This window comes from Centrocercus urophasianus, unplaced genomic scaffold (genome assembly GCF_019232065.1).
Source record: "Centrocercus urophasianus isolate 14NV4802_14NV808 unplaced genomic scaffold, USGS_Curo_1.0 seq_57, whole genome shotgun sequence".
Classification (NCBI taxonomy): Eukaryota; Metazoa; Chordata; class Aves; order Galliformes; family Phasianidae; genus Centrocercus; species Centrocercus urophasianus.
Genome location: NW_024885166.1, coordinates 307,656 through 321,511, shown reverse-complemented (window position 1 = coordinate 321,511; position 13,856 = coordinate 307,656). Strand labels below are relative to the sequence as shown.

At 50.1% G+C, this 13,856-nt stretch overlaps 1 protein-coding gene across 1 annotated transcript in view; it reads left to right on the top strand.

The window, feature by feature from the left end:
- Positions 1-13,856, top strand: part of TANC2 (tetratricopeptide repeat, ankyrin repeat and coiled-coil containing 2) — a 158,242-nt gene that overhangs the window by 72,624 nt on the left and 71,762 nt on the right. The window contains exons 7-8 of the mRNA XM_042836059.1: positions 3,751-3,899; positions 7,525-7,711. Of these exons, the coding sequence (XP_042691993.1) occupies positions 3,751-3,899; positions 7,525-7,711 (336 nt within the window). The remainder of the gene's footprint in view (positions 1-3,750; positions 3,900-7,524; positions 7,712-13,856) is intronic.

The following is a 13,856-nucleotide window of genomic DNA, read 5'->3' as shown; positions in this document are numbered from 1 at the left end:
GCCCCTGCTTTTGCCTGGAGCCTTCTGGTGATCCCTGGCCATGTTCCCAGCACAGGGCCACCTTGAGTTGGAAGGGACCTGCAAGGATCACTGGGTCCAACTCGTGGCTCAGTGCCTACAAACCCGACTTGTGGATCAGTAACTATGAACCCAACTCCAGTGCAAGGCTCTGTACCTACAAACCCATCTGAATTCGTGGCTCTGTACCTCCAAACCCAATTCGTGGCTCAGAACCTACAAAACCAGCTCCAACTCATGGCTCTGTACCTACAAACCCAACTCATGGCTCAGTACCTGCAAACCCAGCTCCAACTCATGGCTCAGTACCTACAAACCCAACTCCACCCAAAACCTTTTTGATGCAGGCAGGGTGACCTGAACTAGGCGCTGTATGGCAGAAGTGGAAGAACTGCAAATTACTTCTGGAGCATTGAGAAAACTCCCTTTTTCTTTGAAGCTGGCTCCTGAGTGAGGCCAGGAATGATGCTGAGCATTGTGGTCTGTCCTGGCACCCTGCTTTGGAATTGAGCTAAAACTTCTGATTTTGTTACACATGTAGGTTTTTTCTTTGCAACCAGGAGACCAATGTAGTGTTGCTCCAGAGTTGAACCCTTCCAAAGTACCCAGAGCCTGTGTAGGTGAGTTGTTGGGATCCACGAAATTGCTCCCAGCAGCCCTCATTCAGGTAATTCTGGGGTGAATCGCACAAGCGATGGGGCTTAGCTGAAATGGGTTCAGCTGTTGGAAAGGAAGGAGAATCAGAGGCATCCATTTGGTCGATGTGCTCAGCTTGTAGTGCTCTCAGTCTCTGCACAAACCATCTTACATCAGTGCAGGAGCTTTGATTTGCTTCTGTTGTGTAACACAGCAGCTGCCTGTCTGTCCTGAAGATGAAGGGTTGGAAGAAGCGAGCTGTTCTCCAGAAATGGGATTACTTCTTGCGTGTGGCCTTTTGCATAGTGCTCCTCTGCTTTCTGTTTTGAAGGTGCCTCTTATTTACGAAAAGGTCACCGTGAAAGAATCCAAATGTCTTATTTTTGGGTTCATTTGTTTTGGCAGCACAAAGCGAGGCAGCGTGTGTGCATTTTCCTTCCCCAAAACAATGCGTGTGCTGCTCAGACAAATTACCTCTCCTTCCTCTGAGCCCGACCTCTCCTGGTGCTGAGGGTATTAGTAACAGATTGTTGGTTATGTTATGGGAAACAAGCAGATCCCTGCAGTGTGTTGGTGTTTGTTGCTGCCAGATTTGTGCTCCTGGAACCCATTGCACTGAAGTGTGCATGAAATGTGGCCGTAGCATTGACTGCATTGTGCCTGCAGGGCTGGAGAGGTGATGCCCACCTTGCTGGAAGCATTGGGTCTCACTGCCAGTAGGAGTCACAGACCTCTTGGAGCTGCTTGCTCTCTTCTTTGATACTCAGTTCAGACCAAAAACTGAAAGGTGGAGTGATCCAATCCAGTGGTGCTTTGCTAAAGCTCGGAGCTCTCTGCGCTTTGCAGTCGCTGTTGTAATAAAGCAGTGGATGGTTTGAGGCTGCCCAGGATGCTCTTGGATGCTCTCCATGTTCATGCTCTGCACTGTGAGGAGGCTGCAGCCCTGCCAGGCAGCTCTCACCTGTCTGTGCCATGAAGGAGAGGGAGCTGGGCAGGGGCTGGAGCACAGCTTTCATAGGGAGCAGCTGGGGGAACTGGGATCATTCATTGTGGAAAAGGGGAGGCACAAGGGGCACCATGCTGCTCCCCAGAGGAGGTTGTAGCATGGTGGGTTTGATCTCTGCTCCCAGTAACAGTGATAGGATGGGAGGCGATGGCCTGCAGTTGCACCAGAGAGGGTCCAGTTGGAGCAGTTTGTTCTGCATAGTGATCAAGTGCTGGCATGGTCTGCCCAGGGAACAGGGAGTCCCTGGAGGTGTTCAGAACCATGGAGACGTGGCACTGAGGGATGTAGCTGTGGGCACAGTGGGGTGGGCTTGGACATGAGGGTCTCAGATAGTCTCAGAAGTCTTTTCCAGCCTCTGTGGTTCTGTAAGCTGGGCTAAGCTCATAACTTCATTTTAGGCACAAACGACAGTTTGGTGCCCGTGGGAGCAGTTATAGGGTTGGTGTGGGCAGGGTTACATCCAGCCCCAAAGGGGTGAGCCATGGCTCAGCTGCAGGAACCCATACCCAGCGTTGCTCCCCATGCATCTCTGCAGACATCACGTGTGACGGACTGCACAGTCAGCTGTTTGCTAATTTTAGGCCAGTACAGAGATCTGGGATAAATTCTAAAAGTCTGCTTTTAAAAAAAGCAGAGATAACCTTGGGAATCAAAGTCCGTATACTTCTCATTTTACGTAAAAATATCTGTTCCGAATTTGACTCCCTGAGATGGTAAATGCCCACAGCCCAGATGTGGGTGGTCAGCAGCTCAGGAAAATTGGGCCATCCATCTAAATTTGTCTCTGTCTTCAATCCATCCTATTCACTTCTGCGTGCTTTAAAGTGGTACAACAGGGATTCGGTGACTTAGAAGACAGCTTCCATTCTCACGCTCCGTAATCCACTTTCCCCATGGTGAAGCTGCCATGGAAGCAGTGCTCCCGGAGCCAGCAGTGCTCACTAGCATTGACTTTGTTGCATGGAGGTGCCCCGGGGCTCCCGAGGGCTGTGGTGTGGGTGAGGCACCCAGAATTTGCAGGCAGCTCCCATGAGATGTGCACTGGGAGCTGGATGGGAGTTTCTGGGTGCAGCTGGCTTGCATTTACTGAAGGCTTTTGTACATAACCCTGATCGTCTGCTTGATGGTGTTCAGTTAGAGTTATCAGAGAGCTCTATATGAAGCTCCAGGCTGAGAGCTGCAGCAGCCTCGAGCCGGGACACGGGAAAGGAGATGGGCTCTTTTCCAGATTGTACATGATCAGATGAATAATTAACTGTGGAGTCATTGCAAATCCTAATTAGCATCCTACAGCTGCGCCAAGCGCAGCGTTGCATCGGTGTGATGTGGGAAGAGGTTGACCTTCAGGCTTCTTTGACTGCACTGCAGCAGCTGTGGTCAGTGGGGCAGAATGCGGCCTCACCATTGGGATGCCACAAGTCATTAAACAGCCTAAATTTTTGGCAGGAAAACTCGAGGAAACAATCATCTGGAATTTTGCCTTTTGATGTCATTTTTAAGCTTGGTGGGGGCTGGGAGGTGCTCTCACCTCTGTATCACAGCCCAAACGATGCGCAAGGAAACCTCTCCAGAGCAGCACTTCCCATATAATCCTGAGCATGTCAGAAGCAGCAGATGACAGCAAACGATGCTCATGATTTTTCTGCCCTATCCTTTTAACCCCTGAGAAGTGCAGGTTTGCTGCTGAGCATCTCATGTAGCGCTTTAGGAGCAGCAGAAGTTGGCACATGCGGGTTTGAATTCACCACATCCAGGAAGTCTTGCTTCCCAGTTGGGTTTCCTGTTGGTGGGGCAGGGAAAAGGAGGTGAATGTGTTGCTCCACCTGAGGTGCAGAGAATAAAACAAGCAATGAGAGCAGAAATAACAGCCGGAGTAAGAGTAAACATGCCTTCACAGCTGGGGGAATGAATAACCATCAATTAATGACCATCAAATAACATTAACACGGATTTGAATGACGTGTGCAACCTGAAATCCTGGATACAGAAGTCACAGCATGGAAAGTTAGCTGCGTTCTGTTGGTAAATGCACTGAGCAGTAGCCAAGGTCAGCAATTTATCTCAACCTGTTTGTTTCTCTCTCTTCTCAGGTGACGCTGAGCAGGAGCTGGGACCCCCTCCATCCGTAGATGAGGCAGCAAATACACTCATGACTCGCCTGGGCTTCCTCCTGGGGGAGAAAGTCACAGAGGTACAGCCAGGGCCCCAGTACAGCATGGAGGTGCAGGATGAGAACCAGGTATGTCGTGTCCTCTGCTCTCCTTTTAACAGCAGAATCACTGCATGCTTGGTTGGGAAGGACCTTACAGCCCCCAGCCGCTCTCCCTGCTGTGGGTTGGCTGCCCTGCAGCTCAGCAAACCCAGAGCCCATCCATGGCAGTGGGCACCTCCAGCAATGGGGCACCCACAGCTCTGGGCAGTTCCAGTGCCTCGCTGCCTCTGGATAACAGATTTCCCTCTCACATCTGACCTGGATCTCCCTTCTTTTAGTTTAAAGCTGTTCACCCTTTGTTCCATCACTCTCTCTCTGCCCCTATTTAAGCTCCATTCCAACACTGGAAAGTGCTTGGTGGTTCTGTTGGTTCCCATTTGAATGCAGGATGAGAGATGGTGGTTATTTCCTCATTACATGACAGCTGAGTGTCTCCTGATGATGAAACGATTGCTGTGAGGTAGAAGGCTGGATCTCCTCGTTCAGCAGTGAATCATTGCTCTGCATTCCAGGGATCAGCTCCCACCATGTGAAGCAACTCCTGTTGTTTTTCTGTGTCTGCAAACGTGGGAGTGGGCAGCATTTCTAATCAGCATGTAACGATCAAAATAATAATCTGTCCTTCTCACATGCAGTATTTCAGAAGCATTTTAGCACTGTTGCACGAAGGCTGGCTGTCTCTCCAGGAAGTATAGATAGCTGGTAGTGGTGTTATTTTACATACGGTCAAAGATTTTGCTTTTGTTGGCCTAACAAGATGGTTTCATACTTGAAAACAGGTATAGAAAGCAAATGGTACAATCTCTGTTGTGATTGAACGTGCTGCATCCTCTCTGGCTGCTGAAAAGGGAAGGAGCACAAGGTTGGGATCTTGGCTGCAGTGTAGGGTTGGCAGAACCTGCTTGAGTTTCTTCGTCCTACTGTTCAGCCCTGGGGCTGTGCCCAGTGCCATCAGTGCTGATGAAATGAGGACAACGCTGGGAGGCATCCTGCTGTTGGTTTTGAATATTGTTTTAAGCTAAGAGAAGGATGAGCCAGCAGGTAACAGAGCAACATGAGACTCCCAAGCTCAGCTGTAACTCTTCTGTTCTTTTAACAGTCATCGCATGACTCTGCAGGATTCTGTCTCTGCTTTAGATACCAGCACAGCACAATTCCAGAGACCAGGCTCACATTGCTGACTTCCCTAGGAGAGTCGATAAGAAACAGCAGCCAGAAATGGCACTGGGATTTCATGTGGCCCTGTTGGCATCCACGGAGCTCTGTCCCAAAGTGCCCCTGGAAGGGGATGGCACAGCACCCAGCATTGCTCCAAGTGCTCCGCTGGGCAGCTGGGCTCCCTCAGCCCCATTCCATAGGCACAACCAATGGGTTTGGGTCTTCCATCTCCTCCTCAGCCTGAAGATGGATGCCAAGAGATGTGTTTTTGTAAAAGCTTGGCCTTTAACGCATTCATGAGGTTTTTAATGATTTAATTCAGCTTTCTGTTGATGTGAGATGAGATGCGGTGGATTTGGAAGGTGTTCACCATTGTGCCAGGGAATGGGCTTTAGTGGCACCTGGTGGAGCAGGGTGCTCCACAGCCAAGCACTCTGCTCCAAATGGTTTCTTTCATTGCTGCCTCTGGACAAAAATTAAAATCCCATCTTCTCTCTCAAGTAGAAATATCTAAAGAGAAGCAGCAGAGAGTTGTCCTGTAAATAGATGGATATCTCGGTCTGCGTGCTAATTTTTGCATTAAAAATGTTTCACATGGTTCTTGATTGCCATTCATAGCTGGAGAAGAGAGAATGGTTCCTCCATGAGCACATTAATTCCTTTCTTGCTTGCTGGGTGTGGGGCTCAGGGCTCGGCTGTTTGGGGCTCCATGGGTTGAGAACCTCTTGGGCTCTCCTTCCCAAAGTGATTCTTCCCTCAGCTCTGCTGCTGAAAGCAGCACTGAAAATGGTGTGATAAGAAATTCATGAGATATGCAAAGATTAATTCTTCCAGCGCTGAGCAGATGAGGGGCAGAGGTGCTCTTACTGTTGCTGCCCCATCAGCACATCCAGTGCCTGGTTCTGAGTACACTGAAGGATGCAGTCCCTAATGCAGGTTGCTGTGGAACGGCGTGCTTGATGGAAGGTCTCTTCCTTAATCACGCTTTCCTTAATGAGAGATCACGAACGTCAAAGAATTAATCCTTTCTCTTTGACTTTTTGGGGAGCTGTTTTTGAACGGAGCGGCACAAAGGGGATGTGGGACTGTGACAGAGGAGTTTAATTCTGTGGAGCTTAGTGAGGATGTGACAGATGAAACAGCAGCAATCGTATTAATACAGAATGTTCTGTCAGTGGGAAGGAATGCTTAAAGCGAGCGCAGGGGAAAGTTCTTTTATACAGATACAGAAATAAAACATCAGTCACTGCCGAGCCGTGGCTGCGTTACTGAGCTGCTTCCTTCTGCACGGAGCTCAGTCTGCAGAGCTGCATCAATGGGGCCACAAATAAAAGCATTGGTAAGGACATCACTTCTGGTGTTCCATCAGACAGCGATGCTATCGGCCGGCGGAGGACTGAGCTTTAATTTCAGTGTTTTAGGGTTGGCAGATTGTTCTGCTGACCCCGAGATAAGCTGAGATTTCGGTATAGCAGTTGAGATGAAGGCTTGGCACAGCCTTGCCATGCACAGCACGGAGCTGCAGCAGTTCTGAGTGCTCTGACAGCTCGCTGGGGCTGGGCTGCTCGGGGGGCTGCCCCACAGCATGCCCACTCCCATCCTACAAGGACCCCTTTGGCTGGGGGAGCACAGAGGTTGGCAGCCTGCCTTGGGATCCCTGTTCTGCTTACTGAAGTCCTTCCTGGGTAATTTGTGAACTTAAAGTAGAGCAGTGAGAAGGAAAAAACCAATCTGACTTCAAACATATTTTGTGACTCGCGAGCGCGATGCTGTCTGTGGGCAGTCTGGGTTCAAATGGCGTGAATGTGGATCTCTGGGATTATTAGGAAAGTATTCAGCCAGAATACAAGGAATCTCAATTAAGGAAATTCCAAATTGGCAGTTAACTTCAGCTGCTCCTTCCTTGGGGGCAGGACCACTCTGCAACAGCAAAAACAGGCAGGCAGGGTGGGCTCACCCAGTGTCAGTGTGCCCTGCAGCCACACTTACAGCACAGCTTGTCACCAGTGGCACCCAGCAGCAATTCTGTTTTCTTAATAAACTCATCTGCGTGCACAGCATCAGATCTATAAACTCAGGAGTTTTTTGCGTGCAGTTTTTTGCAGATAACTTTTAGAACAGTGGGCCTTTTATGCTGCTGTATTTCTCCTTGGAGTGCTGGGATATCTTAGGAACCCTCTATAATGGGGAAGGCAGAATGTCCAGGGCCAACTCTACCCAGATTGGGAATTTGGAGTCCCTCTGAGCAGAGCTGTGAGACCGCTGTTGGTTTTCCCCAACATAGGAAACATTCACAAAGAAAAAGGAAAAATTGCAGTCCCTCTGGGATTTCTGAGCAGATGTAAATGGCACAGAGGTCTCGGCAGGATTTCCTGAGTTTGCTTTGTCTCTCTGTTAGTCAAGGTGAGCTCAGCACCACTTAGCAAAGCGCTCGCACCCTTCCGTAGCGGCGCACAGAGCCGCCCTTTGCTGACTGCACCTTCCCTCTTTGCAGAGCTCGGCAGTGACGCAGCGCATCAGCCCCTGCTCCACACTGACCAGCAGCACGGCCTCACCGCCCGCCAGCAGCCCCTGCTCCACCCTGCCACCCGTCAGCACCAACGTCCCTGCCAAGGACTGCAGCTACGGGGCCGTCACCAGCCCCACGTCCACGCTGGAGAGCAGGGACAGCGGCATCATAGGTGAGCAGGGCTGCGTGCCCTCCTGCTCTCCTCCTCCAAGCTTTGTTTTGAGCGGCTTGTGCACACCTTTGGTAATTAACAAGTGGGAGGTGTGCACCGTGGTCAGCCTCCATCACTGGTAAACTGATGTGGAGATGGTGGGAGGTGCGATGGGTTGAGGTTGGTGAAGTGGAAATCATTCGGTGCAAAGTTTTGGGAGGTGTTTAAGTTGTAGAAGACAAAGAGTGCGGCTGTTTGTTCTCTGTCTTTTCTCCTGTCTTCCTCCCTCATTCTCCACTTCACATACTTGCTTCCTGCCATCTTTCTTCCCAGCACTTTCCTGTAGTTCTTATGAGGTTATTTCTCATACCAATATTTCCCTTTGTTTGCCATCGTTTCCCTCCTGCTCTCTGTGCAGATGCTCATAGAGTCATAGAATGGCTTGGCTTGGAAGGGACCTCAACGATCATGAAGCTCCACCCTCCACATATAATATTAGACCTGGTTTTAGGCTGCCCAGGGCCCCATCCAACCTGGCCTTGAACACCTCCAGGGTGATAGGCTTCCACAGCCTCTCTGGGCAGCTGTTCCAGCACCTCACCACTCCCATAGTAAAGAACTTTCCCCTGATACCCAACCATTTCCCCTTGTCCTGCTGTTATCTCCCTTTTCACAGAGTTGATTCCCCTCCTGTTTGCAGGCTCCCTTTAGGTACTGAAGGCTGCAATGAGGTCACCCCACAGCCTTCTTTTCTCCAGGCTGAACGAGCCCAGCTCCCTCAGCCTGTCTTTGTAAGGAGGTGCTCCAGTCCCCTGATCATCTCTGTGGCTCCTCTGCACCCTCTCCAACAGCTCTGTGTCTTTCTTGTATTGGCTGCCCCTCACCTGAACCCTTGTTTGGAGAGGGGTGAGTTTCCAGGTCCCATAAGTCAGCTGGGGTGGGCAGTGCCAGGTGGGGCTGCCATCCTCCCCTGCTCCCCCAGGTGATGTCAGAACCTTCTGCTTTCTTCAGCATTTTCCTTCCTCTCTGCTCTCCAGTCCCTACCCACTCTTTCCCAGTGTTAAAAAGAATGGATGGAGATCCCACCTTTGTAGCTCCAATACTGTCAGATTTTCTGTAGAATTATTCAATGAGAAGAAGGAGACAGGGAAAAGTGTTCTTATTTGCAGCTTCTAACGTAGCACTGTTGAACTCCTAATTGTAGAGGACAGATGGGAATGCCTTCGGATTCTTCCTGCTCTCCAGTTCTTCCCCGTTGCTGGTGTGGAGAATCTTGAGAAAATAACCCACACAGATTCATGTGTGCTCAGCAGATGTGAAGGTGCAGTGGGAGAGAAGTGATGGTCCAAGCGTGGTTGTCCTTCCCTCTGCTTGTGTCGGGTATTTCTCCAGCTGAGATGATTTCACTTTGCCAGCAGGTCACATAGTGGTGGTGGGGGAAAAAGCAGAGAAGGAAGGTGGTTCGTTTGGAGAGATTGGTTGTGCTGGTGATTAATAGTTTGCTCGGCTGATGGGGAAACCTGGGCTCAGTTCATGTGCTCTGTGCCATAGAACAGCACTTCTGTCTGCGTGGTGTTAAAACACAAAACCAAGAGCTATAGGGAGCTGCATAGCAGAACAGGCTGGTGGCTTCTGGTGCTCCAGAGTGTGGGGGGTGGCTGCTGTGGGGTCTGGCTGTGCCATCTGCCAAGGTGAGGGGCATGGGAAGTGCAGGTGGTCCCAGCAGCGCATCTGTGAGGCTGGGAGTGTCAGCACACCGCTGGTGGGATGAGATGCTGGAGCTGCTGGTTCTGTCGTGCCCCCCATCCCATTCCGTAGTCATTTCTTAAAGTCAGAACACAATCTTGTTCCATTCAGAACACAGAAGATTCTCTTGGAAATATTTCTGTCAGGAGCTTAGACTTCTTTTTCCCCATGGAAAAAATGGAAAGTGAAAGAAAGTGGCTTATCCCAAGGTTATGGTAATGTATCCCAGATGGAAAAGTCACGTAAAAGCACGTTCATATGGTGCAGGGGAAGGCTTTCAGAAAGCAGTGCTTCCCACTTCTTCTGTTAGCACTTGGAGGCACATGACAGCCTCTGCCTCCCCTCCTTGCCCCTCTTCCCTTTGACCATAACGTTTCCAACGCCGCCTCACTCTGCCCTTCAATAGAAGCTATGCAGCCGTAACACAGGAGTACAGTAACAGGAGTGCAGTCTTCTCCAGCAGCAAAAGAAGTGGGGATTTTTGCAGCCAAATCTTTCTACTTCTGCCATCCTCTGCAAGGCACGGTGCAGCACAAGCAGAGGGATGGTTGTGCATTTGTGCCATCGTCGCACCGGTTGGATGTGAGCTGCTGTGCTCTGGTTCTGTAAGGGACTCTCTGTATGGCAGTGGTTCTCCAGAATTATTTCCAGGGGAATGGTCCATCCGTGCAGCACACAGACAGCTGGGCTCTCCTGTTTAGAGCAGCACCGGCTCTTTTGTTTCTGGAGGGTCGGGGATCAGGTTTCCCTCTGCTGCATTCCTCCTTTATTGGATGCAGAGCCCCTTGGTGCGTTTCCCTTGCTTGTGTTTGCTCTGTGTGAAGAGAACCACGCTGATGGCCTTTGCCCTGAGCGGCCCTGGTGGCACTTGAAAGTGTAAATCCATTGGAGATTTCCATCTCAAAGTGCTGCCTGCAGGCGTTGGTGTAGAAAAAGAGTGAATTTCTGGAGGTGTTGTGTGATTCCCAGTCATGGTCACCCTCCTGCTCCTCCCAGATACCCGATGTCCACTGCTGCCCCCGTGCACCTCCACAAAGGCTCCACAGAACCTCCCAAAATGGCGTTATGGGAGAAAGCTGTTGCAGAACTGTTGGGTTTTCGTCCTCTTGGAAGCTCAGCCTTGGGTTAGGAGTGCAGGGCAAGAGCAGTGCAGTGGTGGCACTGCAGCTGAAGGAAGGGCTGATGTTTGGGGGGTTATCTGCTGCATCTTTTATAGCTGCCACTGAAAGCTATCATAAATGTATGTGTTTGCTTGCAGAACAAGGAAAGGGGGGAGGAGGGAGGCGGAGGGAGCTGACAGGAGCCCGGAGCCAGTCAGCCTTCTGCTGGAAGCTGCTAAATCCTTTCAGTGCAGCAGAGCGGCTGCTGGGAGTGCTGACCTGGCTGTAACCTCTGAAGAGCTTCCCGGAGTTGTTGGCTCTCCCAGCACAGAGGCAGCCAACTGCTGGTGTTCAGAATCTGCTACTGGAAGGGAAAGTGTTCACAGAACCCCGCGCTCCTCCACTGGACCTCAGTGCTGTTGGGTGCTGTGCATCCCAGCAGAAATGCACTTCTGATGCATGGCTGAATGCAGAACATCTCTGACATTGCCATGCAAGGCTGTGCTCTGCCAGCACATAAAGAATCGTAGAATGATATAATGGCCTGGGTTGAAAAGGACCACAATGCTCATCTGGTTCCAACCCCCTGCTGTGTGCAGGGTCACCAACCAGCAGCCCAGGCTGCCCAGAGCCACATCCAGCCTGGCCTTGAATGCCTGCAGGGATGGGGCATCCACAGCCTCCTTGGGCAACCTGTGCCAGTGCCTCACCACCCTCTGTGTGGAAAATGAAGTCCTGTGCTGCTCTGCAGTGTTTACTGAGTGGACCATTTGGAGCAAGGAGATGTTTATGATGCTGAAGCAGCTGAAAGCAAAGGCAGTAAGCTGGGTAGGTCCTCCTGCACCGCTGCTGCCATGGTGTAGGTGGGTCTCATCCCATGCACACTAATTGGTTTCTCTTAGGTTTTGTGTGCTTGACAGTGAAGGCTGACTTCTGAGCTGTCACCAAGTTGCTGCTTCCTACATGTGTGTCTGAGGGTGAAAAATGCGTTTGTGAATAAATTGCTCCGGGCTGCATGCTAAGCAGCAGAGATGCTGCTGGCAGGAAATCAAGATGGGTTTCTTTACAGATTGTTTGGAGAAGGGAGCAAAGAGCAGCTCAGAGGTCCCTCCAAGATGGATTTTACTCTGGTTGGATATTGTTGTGACCCTACAGCTGTTGAGTTCGAGTTCTGACATTCTCATCAGTATCATGAAGCAGTTGGTTAATAATGAATAAGGTTTCTAAGAACTACAGATTTTTCAGGCTGCCCATCCGTGCTGATTCCCCAGAGGAGGAACTCCCTAAAAATGTTGGATATTGATGAGCTCTGCTCAGTAATGCATAACTGGTGGATTACAGGGCAGGAGGAGGAAGGAGAGGTGATTTATCAGGCATCTCATGTGTTGGGCATCGTCGGTGGGAGCATTGCATCTCAGTGGCATCGAGTGTAGGAACCATTCCTGGATCCTGACCCCATTGTGGCTCTGCTTCCTTAAATTGGACAAGCTGAGCAAAAGGAAGGCTGTGTTGGCACTCGTGGTTCGTGCTCATTGTGAGGGTGAGAAACCCAAACAGCAACCATGTCATGGAATGGCATTGCTGCCTTCCCTGGTTACGTCTGTGGGTTGCTGTGGGTCTGTGGGTCCCTGGTTACGTCTACTGAAGTGGACCCTGCTTAGATAATGGGCTGGCAGAGGTGTGTGCTATGATATGGGGGAAAAATGGGAGAAAGAGGGTGCTGGAGTGAGTAAAGCAGAAGTAAGTGGCACAGAAGATGTGTTGTGTTGAAACTGAAATCTGTTTGGTTTACAGTCCAGGCTGGTAGAGGGAAAACACGGAAAGGTTGAAAGGATCTGTGGAATTACTGGAAGAAAGAAACTGAAAGCACTGATGAGAAGACAGCTAGAGGGAAGTTCAGTGCTGCCAGCTCCCACGGGGTTATTTCGGATTTGGATTTGGGACAGAGGGCTTGGAAGCATTGGCTGCTGATGGCCTGAGATCTGGTGGGGCTCTCCATTCTTATTATAAGAGCAGCAGGAGTTTAACCTTTGTGGTTATGAAGAAAAGCTCAACAACAGCCTGAATGTGCCCTGTGGGTTAAAACCAAGTATAGAATCATAGAATGGCAGAATCATGGAATGGGTTGGGTTGGAAGGGACCTCAAGGGTCATCACACTCCAACCTCCTTGTCTCAGCCAACTGACTTGGTGTGTAATAACTCCCCTCTACATGCCTCCTTTTTGCTCTCTTTTTTTAAATCTTATAATTTTAAAGCCAGTTTCGAGGCCATTAGGATCCTGAAAGAGCACCTTGTCTGTCATTGTGCATTCCTGTCACAGAGGTTCTCCTCCAGCTGTCCTTAGAATCACAGAACCATCACCAAGGTTGGAATAGAGCTCTAGATCACCCAGTCCAACTTGTGTGGTTCTATAACAAGGATGTGTTCAAATAATTGTATTTTGGGACACGTTCCCTTGTTTAACATGTATTGTGCTTTGGAAGATCAGAACTGTTGCCTGTAGATTGGATTTGGAGCCCTTATAACAGATCTCTTCGATGTTTGCTGTGCTTAAAAACACTCATCACCGTGTTTCCCCAAACAAGAACCTGCAGTAGAGGAGCTGGAGCTGTGCTGCTCTGTGCTGTTTGCATGGGGCTGTGTGCAGTGCTGCTGCTCTGCTGCATTTCTGCCCTGCACAGCACAGAGCTATTGAGCCCCGTCTGCCTTGCAGGCATTCCTGCTGTTTCTCATCCTGCTTGCCAGGGAATTCAGATTTAGAACCGAAAGAATACGGGGTCAGCATGATGCTATGGCCAAGGTATTTTTCATTACGTTCCGAGAGCTTCGTGTGCTCCCTGTGATTGATGGTAGCTTCAGGCTTGAAACAGAAGTGAGTTTACCTGCTTAATCTCCGTTGTTTTTAATAGGATTGGCAATGTGACTTAAAGCAGTGCTTGTTTTTCCCCTCTGTGTGAGACCACTGTTGTAAGAGAAGTGAAGCAGATGAGGAGCAGACTGGGGTTTGACCTCCAGCTTTAAGCAGGGCTGAAGGGTCCAGTCTGTGTCCACTCCTTCCTTTCAGCTTGGACATCTCCAGCATGACATGGCAAGTTGTATCTGTGCTTGTAGTATATTGCCCAGGGAGGTGGTGGAGTCTCCTTCTGTGGATGTTCCAGACCCATCTGACATTGACCTGCATGTCCTATTTTAGGGAACTGCTTTATGGAGATTGGACACAGTGATCTCTGGAAGTCTCTTCCAACCCCTGCAGTTCTGTGGTTCTGTGACATAAAGTTCTTAATCCACGGATTTCAGTTGGGGTCTTAAACTGCAGATT